We start from the raw sequence: 15,020 nt of genomic DNA, 5'->3' as shown, positions 1-15,020 counted from the left end.
CAACGAACGGGGAGATAAACCACCATCCATGGGGGGGGGGGGGGGGGCGGCTGTGAGCATTCGCAGGGTCATTACTACGTCAGAGCGGAGGGTCTCCCCAGGGAGCAAATTCCAGTGAACGACCCAGCAGACTCGGTGAGGAACAACATATACGCCCCTCATATCTCCATTAACCTATCCCCTTTCACCTCAAATGAATGGCCTCTTATCTTAGAAATTTCAACCCTGGGAAAAATATATCGTCTGTCCCTCTCGTAATCGTCTAATCGTCCATCCAGTCTCACCCCAGCCTGCGCCGTTCTGGAGAAAACAACACAAGTTTATCCAGCCTCTCGTTATAGCTCATGCCCTCTAATCCAGGCAGTGTCCTGGTAAACCTCTTCTGCGCCCTGTCCAAAGCCCCGACATCCTTCCGAGAATGGGGGCGACCAGAACTGTATGAAACACTCCAGATTTAACTAGCTTTATAAAGCTACAGCACAACTTCCCGACTTTTGAACTCAGTGCTTCAACTGATAAAGACAACCATGCCATTTGCCTTCTTAACCACCCGATCAATCTGTGCAGTCTCTCTCAGGGAGCGATGAACCTGGAGTCTAAGATCCCTCTGATCATCAATACTGTTCAGGGTTTTGCATTTAACAGTGTACTGTCGCATACATTCGACCTACCGAGCTGCCAAGATGATCATCACTAATCAAATCTCACTGAGATTTCTCAGGTCCTGTTGAATTTATTGCCAAGTGCACAAGTATGGGAAGGTAGAGGTACAGAGAAACACTGACTTGTAGCAGCATCACAGGCAAGTACATTCAGATATCACACGGAACACAAATTGTACAATTCTCTGTTAGTAACAATATAGAAACATGTTTAACTTCATCCTGCTAATAGGACCAGAATAGCACGGGCTGGGCGGCGGCTCATCTCAGACGGTTCGGTGAGAAGGTCTCACAACCCGGACCGACCCCGGCAGATTCTGCGAAGGAAACGAGGCGAGGCCGCCAGTTCGGGAAAGTTCACCCCCTCCCCCTTCAGGTTTCACCGATCACCTTGTGTTTCTCTCTCCCTTCCCCACCCCCACCTTCTATTCTCCAGTTCTCTTGTTTGAATTCGGATCTCCCCGCTCCGGACCTGTTTCTGTACTCACCGAAAGGAAACTGTTGTCGTCGCCCCGCAGAGAATAATCCGTCCCTGGCTCCCCGCCCCAGGGGGCGAGGGTGAGGACCCGCTCCCGATCCCAATCCCACGGCCGACCCGCTTCAACAAAGAACGAAAAACAACACCGCCCTTCCCGGACTGAGCATGCGCGATGTCGCCAGCGCGTCATCAGGTAAGTGGGCGGGGCCTCCGAACCTGCCTGTCCAGGTAGAGCCATTCTCTCAGATTGCTCCTGCCCCACCGAACTCATTTCTGCGTACCTTGACACCGTCTTATACCCCCTTGTTCAATCCCTTCCCACCTATGTTCGTGACACTTCTCACGCTTTGAGATTTTTTCAATGAAAAAATGTTTGCTCCCACCGCCTTATTTTCACCATGGACGTTCAGCCCTCATATACCTCCATCCCCCACCTGGACGGTCTCAAAGTTCTCAGCTTCTTTTTGGATTCCAGACCTAACCAATTCCCCTCTACCACCACTCTCCTCTGCCCAGCGGAATTAGTTCTTACTCTCAATCATTTATCCTTTGTCTCCTCGCACTTCTTCCAAACCAAGGGTGTAGCCATGGGCACCCGCACGGGTCCCAGTTATGCCAGCCTTTTTGTTAGCTGGCATGTTCCAAGCCTATACGAGTATCCATCTCCCTCTTTTCCTTCGCTTCATCGACGACTGCATTGGCGCTGCCTCCTGTACGCATGCTGATCTCGTTGACTTCATTAACTTTGCCTCCAACTTTCACCCTGCCCTCAAATTTACCTGGTCCATTTTCGAAACCTCCCTCCCCTTTTTTAATCTTTCAGTCTCCATCTGTGGAGACGGCCTATCTACTGATATCTACTATAAGCCTACAGACTCTCACAGCTACCTGGACTATTCCTCTTCCCACCCTGTCTCTAGCAAAAATGCAATCCCTTTATCGCAATTCCTCCGTCTCCGTCGCATCTGCTCTCAGGATGAGGTTTTTCATTCCAGGACGAAGGAGATGTCTTCCTTTTTTAAACAAAGGGGCTTCCCTTCCTCCACTATTAACTCTGCTTTCAAACACATCTCTCCCATTTCCAACTCCCATGCCCTCACCCCATCCGCCCGCCACCCTACTCGGGATAGGGTTCCCCTTGTCCTCACCTACCACCCCACCAGCCTCCAGGTCCAACGTATAATTCTCCGTATCTTCCGCCACCTCCAACGGGATCCCACTACCAAACACATCTCCCCCCCCCCCCTTTCTGCTTTCCGCAGAGATCGTTCCCGACGCGTCTTCCTTGTCCATTCATTCCCACCGATCTGGCACTTATCCTTGCAAGCGGAACAACTTGGAAAGATCCAAGATGGCGGCGCGACGCAGCTTGCAGCGGCCACTCCGGAGCTGATTATCTGTTATTTGTGAAGTGGGGTGCCGTGCGCAATCATAATCGATTGAAAACGGACGTGGAAGTACGGAGAAACACCGGGAAATCCCGGGAAGTTCTTCTTCGTTGTTGCTGTTGCTGTGAGGTCCAACACTCTGTTGGGAAGAACAGGCCCCCAGTCCTCGGGGTCGCATTGGCGGGGCCGTCTTGATACACTCGGCAGAGGATGGTGCTCGGAGAAGCTGTGCCGGAGGGGATGGTCTTTGGCTCGGAGGTTCGACGGACTCGGCGCATTCGGTGTGTGCTGCGTCTGCGAGGCTGAGTCGGGCGGCGCCGTGGAAGTCCATAGCAGGGGTATTCCCTTCTGCCGCCGGCGTGGGATGTCGAGTCTGTCGGGACCTTGGGGACTCGTGGAAACTGTGTGGTGATTTCTTTTGAATTTACAGTCCTTTAACATCTTGGACTATTTTTACTGTGCCCATAGTCTGTTTTTTTTTAATCAATTATGCTATTGTTTGCACTGTTGTAACTACATGTTGTAACTATGTGGTTTTGTGCAGGTCTTGTAGCTTTAGTTTTTGGTCTTGTTTTGTCTGGTGATTTGGAGCTCCTTTCCGGGGAACGCGCTAAGATGGTAGCCTGATATTAATATGCAGCAGCCTCTCCGGACTCTGGATTGGGGATTGCCAAACGGTATGTGGATTTTCTGGTGTACTCTGTTTTGTCCTGTGCTTTTGTGATATAATTCTGGAGAACATTGCCTCATTTTTTAACTCATTGCATTTGTGGTTTCTAAATGACAATAAACAATCTGAATCTGAAGTGTGTTACGAAGGTGAAGCAACTCTGAGGGGCCGAAGGGTACAAAGTAGCCCCCTCATTTTTTGAGAATCGCAAGATCGCTATTAATTCGAGTCTGGGACCCAGGAAATGAGAGAGGGACACTCAGAATACACAGGGTTTGGAATGTGTCCTGGCCTCAGCGAAACGGAGCCACTGATAACGGCCATTGTCTCTGGGAGACGGAATTGTGTATTGAGTGCTGTACTATTCATTGAAGCCCTCAGGGAATGACCAGAGTGGGCTGGTTGAGGGATTGCATCATCCCAACCTGATTGACATCTGAGACCCCGTGAGTGAGGATAAAAGAGGGTCTGGGGAACAACCCCTTTAGACGCACCAGGAGAAACGCTGGAAATCCCGTGACAGCCTTTAATAGCGACAGCCGGTGGGGGGTTCGTGTGCGTCCTTTCCCTTGCCTGGGATTGGCGGGCTCACCACGGAAGAACGGCTTTAGCTAAAGGAGAAGCCACAAGAGAACGGCCATACCAACGGGACTCCGAAAGGATCAAAATCATAAAGGTTGGAAAACCGTAGCGGTAACTATTCCATTCTATTCGTATTTCTCTCTCTCTCCAACCAAGTGCAACACAGCGACAACCAAAAGACGGCAGCTTGTGGAACTTCAGTGAACTGTATATTTCCATTGGACAATTCGTTATCCCCGAGACAACGATAGAGCTTATTTCTTATTGATTATTAATATACCCGCACTTTTAGATTTAGTATTGACGACGTATATTATCTGTATATTTGCATTGATATTATTTTTGTGTATTTTTACTAATAAATACTGTTAAAATAGTATCTTCAGACTTCAACAGACATCTCTATCTTTGCTGGTAAGTGACCCAGTTACGGGGTTCGTAACAAGTGCTACACCTGCCCTTACACTTCCTCCCTCACCACCACTCAGGGCCCCAGACAGTCCTTCCAGGTGAGGCGACACTTCACCTGTGAGTCGGCCGGTGTGGTAAACTGCGTCCGGTGCTCCTGGTGTGGCCTTTTATATGTTGGCGAGACCCGATGCAGACTGGGAGACCGTTTCGTCCGCCAGAAAAAGCAGGATCTCCCAGTGGCAGCACATTTTAATTCCACGTCCCATTCCCTTTCTGATATGTCTATCCATGGCCTCTACTGTCAAGATGAAGCCACACTCAGGTTGGAGGAACAACACCTTATATCAGGCTGGGTAGCCCCCAACCTGATGGCATGAACATTGACTTCTCTAACTTCCGTTAATGCCCCTCCTCCCCTTCTTACCCCATCCCTGACATATTTAGTTTTTTTGCCACCCTCCTCGTTTTTTTCTCTCTTTCTGCCCGTCACTCTGCCTGTTCTCCATCTCCCTCTGGTGCTCCCCTCCCTCTTTCTTTCTCCCGAGGCCTCCCGTCCCATGATCCTTTCCCTTCTCCAGCTCTGTATCAATTTCGCCAATCACCTTTCCAGCTCTTGGCTTCTCCCCACCCCCTCCGGTCTTCTCCCATCGTTTTGCATTTTCCCCTCCCCTCGTACTTTCAAATTTCCTACTATCTTTCCTTTCAGTTAGTCTGACGAAGGGTCTCGGCCCGAAACGTCGACAGAGCTTCTCCCTGTAGATGCTGCCTGGCCTGCTGTGTTCCACCAGTGTTGTGTGTGTGTTTTGTCTGGAGAAGGGAAGGTCTGATTGGGGAAAGAGGGAAAAAGCTGGAGAACAACACACACAAAATGCTGGTGGACATCCTGACGAAGGGTCTCGGCCCGAAACGTCGGCAGAGCTTCTCCCTGTAGATGCTGCCTGGCCTGCTGTGTTCCGCCGGCATTTTGTGTGTGTTGCAGATGCTGCGGATCCGCGGTAAAACGGGATCACGTGACGGGTGGAGGGTCTCCCACGTGACCCGGTGACCCCGCTCCTCGCACTTCACACTCTGCCCGACCTCCCCATCGCATCTCCCACGTTATCCCATATTTACACCGGGTACATGTTTCACATTTTCCCTCCGTATATTCCCGTCCCATCCCTCCACCTCCCTGGGTCACTGTTACGGGTTCGAATCCCATTCCGATCCGACTAACATTTTAGATCCAAAACAGGATTGTGCAGGTTTCATGTAAATCAGTCGATGTTTATAAACTAATTTGTATTCACATTCCTCCGGCCTCACTGGACAGGAACACTGAAACATCAAGCGAGAAACCGCAGTAGGTGGCCATTTAGCCCCTCTATCAACAAGGTGGCGGCTGCTCTCCCATCTCAGACACATGTTTCTGTCCGATCCTAATTTCCTCAATCCCTTCGGTCTCCACACATGAGTCAGCCTCTGTTTTACGTGGGGACGATCACCGAGTCTTCACTGCCCTCTGAGGTGGGGTTTACAGACATTCACCACCCTCGGAATGGAGACATTTCCCCTCATCTCAGTCCCGGACAGAGCACTCCTTTTTTCAGAGACTGTGATCCCTGGTTCAGCCGGTAATGATGTTGTACATTTCAATGTGTCTCAATCCTCGATCCTCTAAGTGAAAGGGTTATCACATTTCATTTTTCTTCATATGATGACCCCACCACTCCAGGGATCAGACCGGTAAATCTTCATTGCACTCTCTATAACAAATACTCTCTAACCTTTTTGATGATCCTCTGTGGAATTAATTTCCATCTTCTGCAGCCCCGTGTTGCCCCGATCACTCACCCCTGTTACTATTTCCACATTCCCACCTCCCCCCTCACCTGGATCCACCTCTCACTCCCCGGCTCTTGCCCCATCCCCACCCCTCACCTCTTTTCTCTGACTATTTCCCGTCCACTCTCAGTCCAGAGGGAGGGTCTCGGCCCGAAATGTTGACGGTCCATTTCCCTCCACAGATGCTGCCCGACCCACTGAGTTCCTCCGGCAGTTTGTTCTTTGGTCTGTATAACCCGTGTTAGTATGGGGAGCGGGATTTTACACCATATTCCAGGTACAATCTCAACAAAGTACAAATAATTGTCACTTTGCCCGGACCATTGGAGCCGCTTGCAGGGCAACAGTCTGCCGGTGTTTGCCCCCAATGTGGTGAATCCCTCTGCTCGACACTACCGTGGGCTCAGATATTTCCACAGATGAGCCCCTCCTGTCCCCACCGGGACAAACATCCTGTCCGCCCCCCTCACACCATCTTCATCCTGTCAATAAAATCCCTCCCCGGGGTACCGGCATCGAACCGACGGGCCGAGCGGTCTCCTCCGACCTCTCAGCGATACATCAGACTCCGGTCGCAGGAGACGCTTCACAAACGCCCCAACTTCCCTCGGAGGGAAATGGAAATAAATCAGAAAGCGGACATTTACTTTGAGGTTTTCTCCGCTCTGAGGAGGCGGTCGGCGCTTGAGCGGGAGACGAACTCAGCGGGGTAACGCCCACTGGGCTTGTCCGCCTCCGCTACTGGTTGTAACCAGTGATTGACATCGCTTCGCACCAATGGGATAGCGCAGCTCCTGAATCCTCTGTTGACAGCGGTGGGGGAGGAGCTGGTCACATGATTATTAGCCCAGCCGTTAAACCGATAAAGCTCGAGCACAGCAGCGCGTGGGTGACGCAAGACACCGCGCACGTGAGGGCAGATCCCGGTGTGGGGAGCCCATGTGTGACGTCAGGCGCGTGGGAACTGTGTCTGACGTCACCTGTGGGCACCTTAATGGACTTTTCAGTGGGACAACAACATTAATGACGGGTTTCATCACTGAATCCAGTGTTGTGGGATGTAAAGTCCCCTGTTATGTGTCCGGCTGTGCCGTGTTGTTGGTGGAGTGGGCAGCGTGGTGTTTGTCTCGATTCGGGTCACAACACCAGAATTGCCAGCGGGGTCCACACACATATTAGTCAACAGAATACACTGTGTGTATTCTCAAGTGAGGAGTCTGTGTGGAGATGCAGCTTCCCTGGAGGTGGACGAAAGAGGACACACCAACAGGAGGAACCAGCTGCGGGAAGACATGATTTTTCAGGTCTGATGACGAGCTGAATGTACCATAACCTTCAGACTGAATCAGAAAACCATTCTGAGGGTATTTGAAACGTCAGAAGCAGAGGAGATGTGATCCTATGTCTCCATCAGACCCTCAGTGAGATGGTTCCAGTTATAACGTGCAGGGATGAAAGCACAGTGTTTGGGGTCTGATTTAATCACTGATTCTGACACAGGGAGAGGGTTAGTTTTGCTGTAAGGCAGCAACATTAATGCAAGAAGACACAGGAACTTCATCAGTTGCCAGTTGTTTAGCAGAAGTGACCAATCTCTATGCTACTTTGACAGAAACAGATATTCCCAGACGTAAGAAAGGGGTGCAGTCTGGTTTATTTCAGGTTGGAGAGGGGTGTTGAGTTTTGAAATCAATGCCTCGCGGTACCACCATCGTTAATTTAGCATGTGCGGAGTGGCGGATCACACAGCACGGGAACAGGCCTTTGGCCGGCCATGCCTGTTCTGACCATCCACTCACTGTCTACACTGGTCCCATTTATCCGCACTTGGTTCACAGCCGACTGTATCTCGGCAGTTTCAATGCTCATCCTCTTCGTAAATGTTGTGAAGGGACCTGCCTCCACCGCCACCTCGGGCAGTGAGTTCCAGATTTCAGCTACCCTGGTGACACCGGCTCCTCCGCTGTTGTGCGGGGTAGGGTTGTTTCCTTTGGGGGGGGGGTGCTCAAAGGCCTGTTTCCGTGCTGTGTGATCCACCAATCCGGACATGCTAAATTAACGATGGTGGCACCACAAGGAATTGATTTCAAAACTCCACACCCCTCTCCAACCTGAAATAACCCTTTTGTCCAGAGGGGTGGGGTTTGTAGATTGATGATCGGGATGCCGTTCTTTTTTTAAGCTGGGGTTGGGGTGGGAGTTTGATTTTTCTCTCTGAACGACTTTCATGCTGGGACTCACAAACACAACAGCTCGTTAGTTCCGCTGTATCTGTCAGTTCACCAGCGCTTGAATGCCGCCGATCCTTGAATGTGGAGGGGGAGATGCTGGAGAAGACAGCGCCCCACTCGCGATAAGGAGAGCCCGAGCACGTGTCCAGGTACGTGATGTGATTGGATACATCGCCATGACGTTCAGAGCAGTGAGATATCATTCCCTGGATCTCATTTTGGAAGGGATTCAGTCGGCCATCGCAGATTCACCAATAGCTTCGCACTGGGAAGCGGCCGTTCACCTGCTCCGTGTGTGTGAAGAGACTCATTCAGTTAACCCACCTTGTGATGCTCCGGTGAGTTCACAATAAATAGAGGCCACATTTCTGTCCGGAGTGAGCAAAGAGTTTTACTCAATCATCCCAGCTGCTGCAACACCAGCAGCTTCACATCAGGGAGGAAGTTCAAATCAGCTCCGTGTTAAATGTTTAACCATCACGGTGACTGAAGGCAGCTGCAGGTTCATGAGGGACTGTTACTGTCAGATTCTGCAGTTCTTGCGGCTGCTCATCGCACCCAGGACTGAACCCTGGTCACTGAGCATTGGAGGAGTCGGTTCTGCTGATGTTAGCCTTAAACTAGACTGGTGTTTAATATTGTGGAGCTGTGAAAGATAAATCAGCTCTGTATCAAATCCCGTGTCTCAGGTTCTTATCGTCTCTAACACACTCACAATGTACACTAGAGTGGCCACTCTGTCCATCTGGTCCCTGCCCATTTTTCTGTTCCATATCAGTATATTAAAATCTACCCCTGCCGTTCCCCTCTCACTCTCCCTGTGATGACAGGTTACAACTAGTCACCGCTTCGTGGGATAGGAGATTTCTCTTGAATTTCAGAGAATCATAGAAATCTACAACACATTACAGACGCTTTGGCCCGCAATGTTGCGCCGACCATGTAACTTACACTAGAAACTGCTTTAAAATTACCCTACCGCATAGCCACCTATTTTCCTAAGCTCCGTGTACCTATCTAAGAGACTCTTAAAATACTCTATTGTATTCGCTTCTGCCACCATCGCTGGCAATGCATTCCACACAAACACCACTCTTTGCTTTAAAACCTTAGCTCTGACATCTCCTCTGTACCTACTTCCAAGCAGCTTAAACCTATTCCCCCTCGTGTTAGCCGTTTCTGCCCTGGGAAAAAGCCTCTGGCTATCCACACGACCAATGCCTCTCATCATCTTAGACACCTGCATGAATTCCCTGCATGATTTTTGCCCGGGCTCAACAAGACGATGAGCTCACTGTGGTTGTGACGTTGTTCAGGGCTCTGGACGAAGTTGGTTAAACTCCTTCTCCGCTCTTTTCAATGTTTTGTGTCATTTTCACCTATTTTAAAGGACAGTGTCTCAGACAGCTGGGTTGTTGCAATTTTTACGTACCAGCAGCAATAGATCACTAACGGAGTCAGGTTTCGATGTTAAAACCACCCTCTTCATTAGTATCTACTCCAAATCTAAAAGATTGAACGAAATAAACAGCAATTAACGGTGTTGTACGTATTCCAAACTATCAAACTTGGGAAACAATGCTTAAAGTCTTAAGATGGTAAAGTGGAAAAGTTCAGTAATCTACGGAACAAGTGAGTGAGAGGAGAGATTTGTAAATCCACACGAAGATGTAGAGAGAAGGCAACTACGAAGAATTCCACACACATTCCACGCTGGGTGAACGGAATAACAGTCGCCGAAGATCTTATCCGTCGATTAGTTCCGAAATACACTTAGAAATATCACCAGGTGACAGTCACAAGAATATCGTCTTCGGGTGGTTACCACAAAACACCCCGATTCCGGGTAAGGGAAATCCACACATATGGATTATACGAAGTGACAGTCACACATCCGTTGTGCACTGCGTGCCGATGATTAACCCAATCTTTTGGGCATAGCAGTGACAAGCTGAAGTCTCTCTCACTCTTCCTCTCCCTCTATCTCTCTCTCTCCCCTCCCTCTCCTCCCCCCTCTGTCTCTCTGTCACTGCTGCAGCGCCTGTGTGACGTCACAGACCCGCTTCACTCAGGCACTCAAAGCGACACTCACAGTAAACGAATCTGCGGTCTCGTAACACAATGCACCTCTAAAGTCTGACAGCAGACTAGCGAGTGAATCTTCGATGGAGCAGAGTCAGAAACCAAAGAGTTGCCAGCCTGAGTCAGGCTTTGGTGCTCCAGGCAGAGATGGGGTCTGGAGTTTACGAGGAGGAGGAGGAATCAGACCAGCAGGATATGGCTACAAAGGGAAGATCAGAAAAATTTGGAAACTGGTTGACCGAAAAAAAAGATGGTTAGTTTCTGCAAAATACTAGTGGGAATCAAAAGATCAGGCAGCAATTGTGGAAAGGAATAAATAAACAACTTTTAGACCGAGCCTCTTCAGCATGCCTAGACTGTGGACTCCGCTGCTTAGTTGCTACCTGAACTGCAGAGCTCCTCCAGCATTTTGTGTGTGTGCGCGTCTCTGTATGTCCAGCCACTGCAGAATCTCTTGTGTTTTATATCCACATTTTACTTTGGCATTAAATACACGTTGATATTGAGTATATTGTTCATGTGAGCCGCTTCCTGCGTTAAAAAAGCTGCAGACTTTTTCTATATTCCCCAAAAAAATGAGATATGGACATTGAACCGGTACTTCAAGAACTGTTTAATGGCACCGGTATTACCCAAAAGGCCCTGCGCGAATAAATCTTATCAGGCGCTGAAGCACTGATGAACTGCGCAGGCGTCAGGCTGACGACGTCCCCGAGTATCACGCATGCGCGCAGCACACGAGGCCTTGAAAATGTCGGTTGCAGGTAAGAGCGATTCTCCGTGTTTTTATCTTAAACACCGACTTCGGGATAATTCCTCTGAATTTCGGACACCGTGACCAGCAACCCCGGGACAGTCCTGCCCTCTTCCCTCTCTCTCAGCCCCACGATCCGTACACGGGCCCCGGGGAGCTTCCGGCTGATGAGGGAATGGGAACCGATGGATCTCTCAGACAGAGCTGAGCTCCAGCTATCTAAATGCAAGGATTAGAAACTCGGAGAAAGGGAACAAAACCCGTCTGTGGACACTCTCTGGAGGTCCAAGATTCGTATGTTACACGACCGCTGGACTAAGTGTGTAAATGTAGGAGTGGACTATGTTGAAAAATAGATGTGCTGGATTTTCTAAAATTGACTCCTACCTTAGGCCACAAACTTATCTGTCACTCCTTATTTATTTATCTATCTATCTATCTATTTATTTATATATATATATATATATATGTATATGGAAAAGCAGTATAACATTAGATGATCATCACCATAAGATGAAAGTTGAAACCTTAGCCTTTGCTTTAAATCAGTGCTTAGTCTTTCCTGTGATTAGAAAATCGGAATCTTGGTTAAATTACTGGACATAAAGTATGGTGAGGTACATTGCTAGCATTGTAGATTAGCAAAGATTCTACTTTGGATTGGACTTCCAGAGCACAGTTACTGGATATCCACAGGACAGTACTGTCAAAGACTAAGATGGTACTTTCAAATAGCATTGGAAAGGAAATGAGCGGGAATTTTTGCAGTGATACAGGGCAAGAGAAGGATTGGAATTGAGAGGATAGTTCTGATTGATGATCTCCATTCATGCCAACAATAATTTTATAATAATTATTCTGTGATTCTGTGTGAAGCTTTCCCTGGTCATTTGCCACATCTTCTTGTGATTCTGCTCCTAAATGTGAAAACTTGGAGAAGTGAGTTTAAAATTATGCCATTGAACTGGTTGTAAGAATGGATCACACCTATTGGTCCTCATTTGCTTTATTCAGAGCCTTGTCAATAGCATAAATAACTGAATAAACATTTCATTAGAACGGGGTGGATTAAACTGAATATATAGGATCTTTAAATTATACCCCTTCCCACTTATTATTTTCACTGGAAAAGAGATGTTGAAATTCTAAGTAATCATGACTAAAGTGTAATATGGTTTTAGAAAAAAAGCTCAAGGTCAAATAAGCGTGAAACATCTGTCGAGCATTTTATAGGAAGGGACATTAAAGACATTCATCATTCATGCTGATTTTTCCTCCCAGCACTGCCGCAAATACACAAACCACCCCACCTCCCTTCAGATCTACTCCATGCTGTGCCTCATGAAACAGCCAAGATTAGCAGTTCACCATCTGTGGGAAAAATTGAGTACAAATACCTAATAAGATTGGGATGTGTACATTTTTCTATACACACGAAAAGAATGACGTATGGACATTGAACCGGTGCTTGCACAAATGTTTAATGGCACCGTGATTACCCATAGGGCCATTCATTAAGAATTTCGCTGGCGCTGAAGCGCCGATGAAATGCGCAGGCGTCAGGCTGAGGACGTCCCTGAGTTTCAGGCATGCGCGCAGTACACAGAAGGCTTTGAAAATGTCGGATGCAGGTAAGAGTGATTCTCCGTGTTTTTATCTTAAACACAGACTTCGGGATAATTCCTTTGAATTTCGGACACCGTGGCCAGCAATCCCGGCACAGTCCTGCTCTCTTCCCTCTCTCTCAGCCCCACGATCCGTACACGGGCCCCGGGGAGCTCCCGGCTGATGAGGGAATGGGAACCGATGGATCTCTCAGACAGAGCTGAGCTCCAGCTTTCTAAACGCAAGGATTAGGAACTCGGAGAAAGGGAACAAAACTTATCAATCACCCATCTGTGGACACTCTCTGGAGGTCCAAGATTCGTATGTTACACGACCGCTGGACTAAGTGTGTAAATGTAGGAGTGGACTATGTTGAAAAATAGATGTGCTGGAGTTTCTAAAATTGTCTCCTTCTACCTTAGGCCACAAACTTATCTATCACCCCTTTTATTTATATATAGCAGTATAACATTAGATGATCATCACCATAAGATGAAAGTTTAAATCTTAGCCTTTGTTTTAAATTAGTACTTAGTCTTTCCTGTGATTAGAAAATAGGGATAAAGTATGGTGAGGTACATTGCTAGCATTGTAGATTAGCAAAGATTCTACTTTGGATTGGACTTCCAGAGCACAGTTACTGGATATCCACAGGACAGTACTGTCGAAGACTAAGACAGTACTTTCAAATAGAATTGGAAAGGAAATGAGAGTGAATTTTTGCAGTGATGCAGGGCAAGAGAAAAGGATTGTTGTTGAAAGGATAGTTCTGGTTGATGATCTCCTTTCATGCCAACAATAATTTTATAATAATTATTCTGTGATTCTGTGTGAAGCTTTCCCTGGTCATTTGCCAGCTCTTCTTGTGATTCTGCTCCTAAATGTGAAAACTTGGGGAAGTGAGTTTAAAATTATGCCATTGAACTGGTTGTAAGAATGGACCACACCTATTGGTCCTCATTTGCTTTATTCAGAGCCTTGTCAATAGCATAAATAACTGAATAAACATTTCATTAGAACGGGGTGGATTAAACTGAATATATAGGATCTTTAAATTATACCCCTTCCCACTTATTATTTTCACTGGAAGAGAGATGTTGAAATTCTAAGTAATCCTGACTAAAGTGTAATATGGTTTTTAAAAAAAAGCTCAAGGTCAAATAAGTGTGAACCATCTGTCGAGCATTTTATAGGAAGGGACATTAAAGACATTCATCATTCATGCTGATTTTTCCTCCCAGCACTGCTGCAAATACACAAACCACTCCAGCTCCCTTCAGATCTACTCCATGCTGTGCCTGATGAACCAGCCAAGATTAGCAGTTCACCATCTGTGGGAAAACTTGAGTACAAATACCTAATAAGGTTGGGATGTGTACATTTGTCTCCCAATTTATGATGTAGGAGCATTGATATTATGCTGCTTTGTGCGTAAAATATACAATCCTCTTTGTTCAATTCTTTATTAGCTAGTGAAGTTGCAAGTTTGCTTCATGGAGTTAAGCAATTTAATTTTAAACAACAGCATGAATTGATAAATGTTACCAATTTTAAATAGCAAAAAGTTTATAGTATTTTTTTCCTGGGAAAAAATAGAAGGGGGAAAAAGAAGACTTTTGGTCTGAAGTTTGAATAGTGTTATGATGTGACTGCATTTTTCGAAAGAAAAGAACAAAGATTGTAGTTATCCAAATGCAGAAAGGTTGATCCTACATTAAATGTGAATTACCATTAAGAGATCCAAGATAATGTTAATTTAATAAAATAATTTAAATCCAATTAATGCTTTAAATCTACATTATACGTTCAAGAATGCATTTTAGGTAGCTCAACACCTCATGCAGGTCAGTCAGGTATCTCTGCTCCCTTTAAACTTGCACGTTTCTGTTTCCCAGATGCCTTTGAAACTTACTTTGACCTTATTTTCTGAGCTTCTTTTAAACTTGCAGGTTATGTGGAACGCATCATTCTGTAATGTGATGTCTAAAAACAGTGATTTGGAAGTGAGGTATGATGTATTAATATGAGAACATCTAATAATACAGAAAATCTGCTGGTCCGACACCCAAGACCCAACCATGGCAGGTTCACTAAGTTTTACTGTGGTTCGTCACATGTTTGGAGGGCTGTCGCCTGAAAGTAATGATCATTAATCACCATCAATGTCACATAGTTCACACTAAAAATAAAAGCACAAGGGAGAAATCGGCCTCTGCCGCACCTTTTTTTCAGAGTGCTCAGTGGCTCATTTGAAATCAGGTCCAGAATTTTCCTGCACTTCTGATGGGAAATCTGTTGGATGTGTTTCTGACAAACATACACCCAAAAAATGT

The 15,020-nt window shown here is 47.0% G+C and overlaps 1 protein-coding gene across 1 annotated transcript in view; it reads right to left on the bottom strand.

Annotated features, from left to right (window-relative positions):
* LOC132388108 (NACHT, LRR and PYD domains-containing protein 3-like) overlaps positions 1 to 1,411 on the bottom strand; it is a 65,879-nt gene extending 64,468 nt beyond the window's left edge. The window contains exon 1 of the mRNA XM_059960467.1: positions 1,151 to 1,411. Within this exon, the coding sequence (XP_059816450.1) occupies positions 1,151 to 1,411 (261 nt within the window). The remainder of the gene's footprint in view (positions 1 to 1,150) is intronic.
* Between the last annotated feature and the right edge of the window lie 13,609 nt (positions 1,412 to 15,020).

Source organism: Hypanus sabinus, unplaced genomic scaffold (assembly GCF_030144855.1).
Source record: "Hypanus sabinus isolate sHypSab1 unplaced genomic scaffold, sHypSab1.hap1 scaffold_265, whole genome shotgun sequence".
NCBI classification, from domain to species: Eukaryota; Metazoa; Chordata; class Chondrichthyes; order Myliobatiformes; family Dasyatidae; genus Hypanus; species Hypanus sabinus.
The sequence above is the reverse complement of the archived record's forward strand: the minus strand, read 5'-3'. Positions and strand labels throughout refer to the sequence as shown.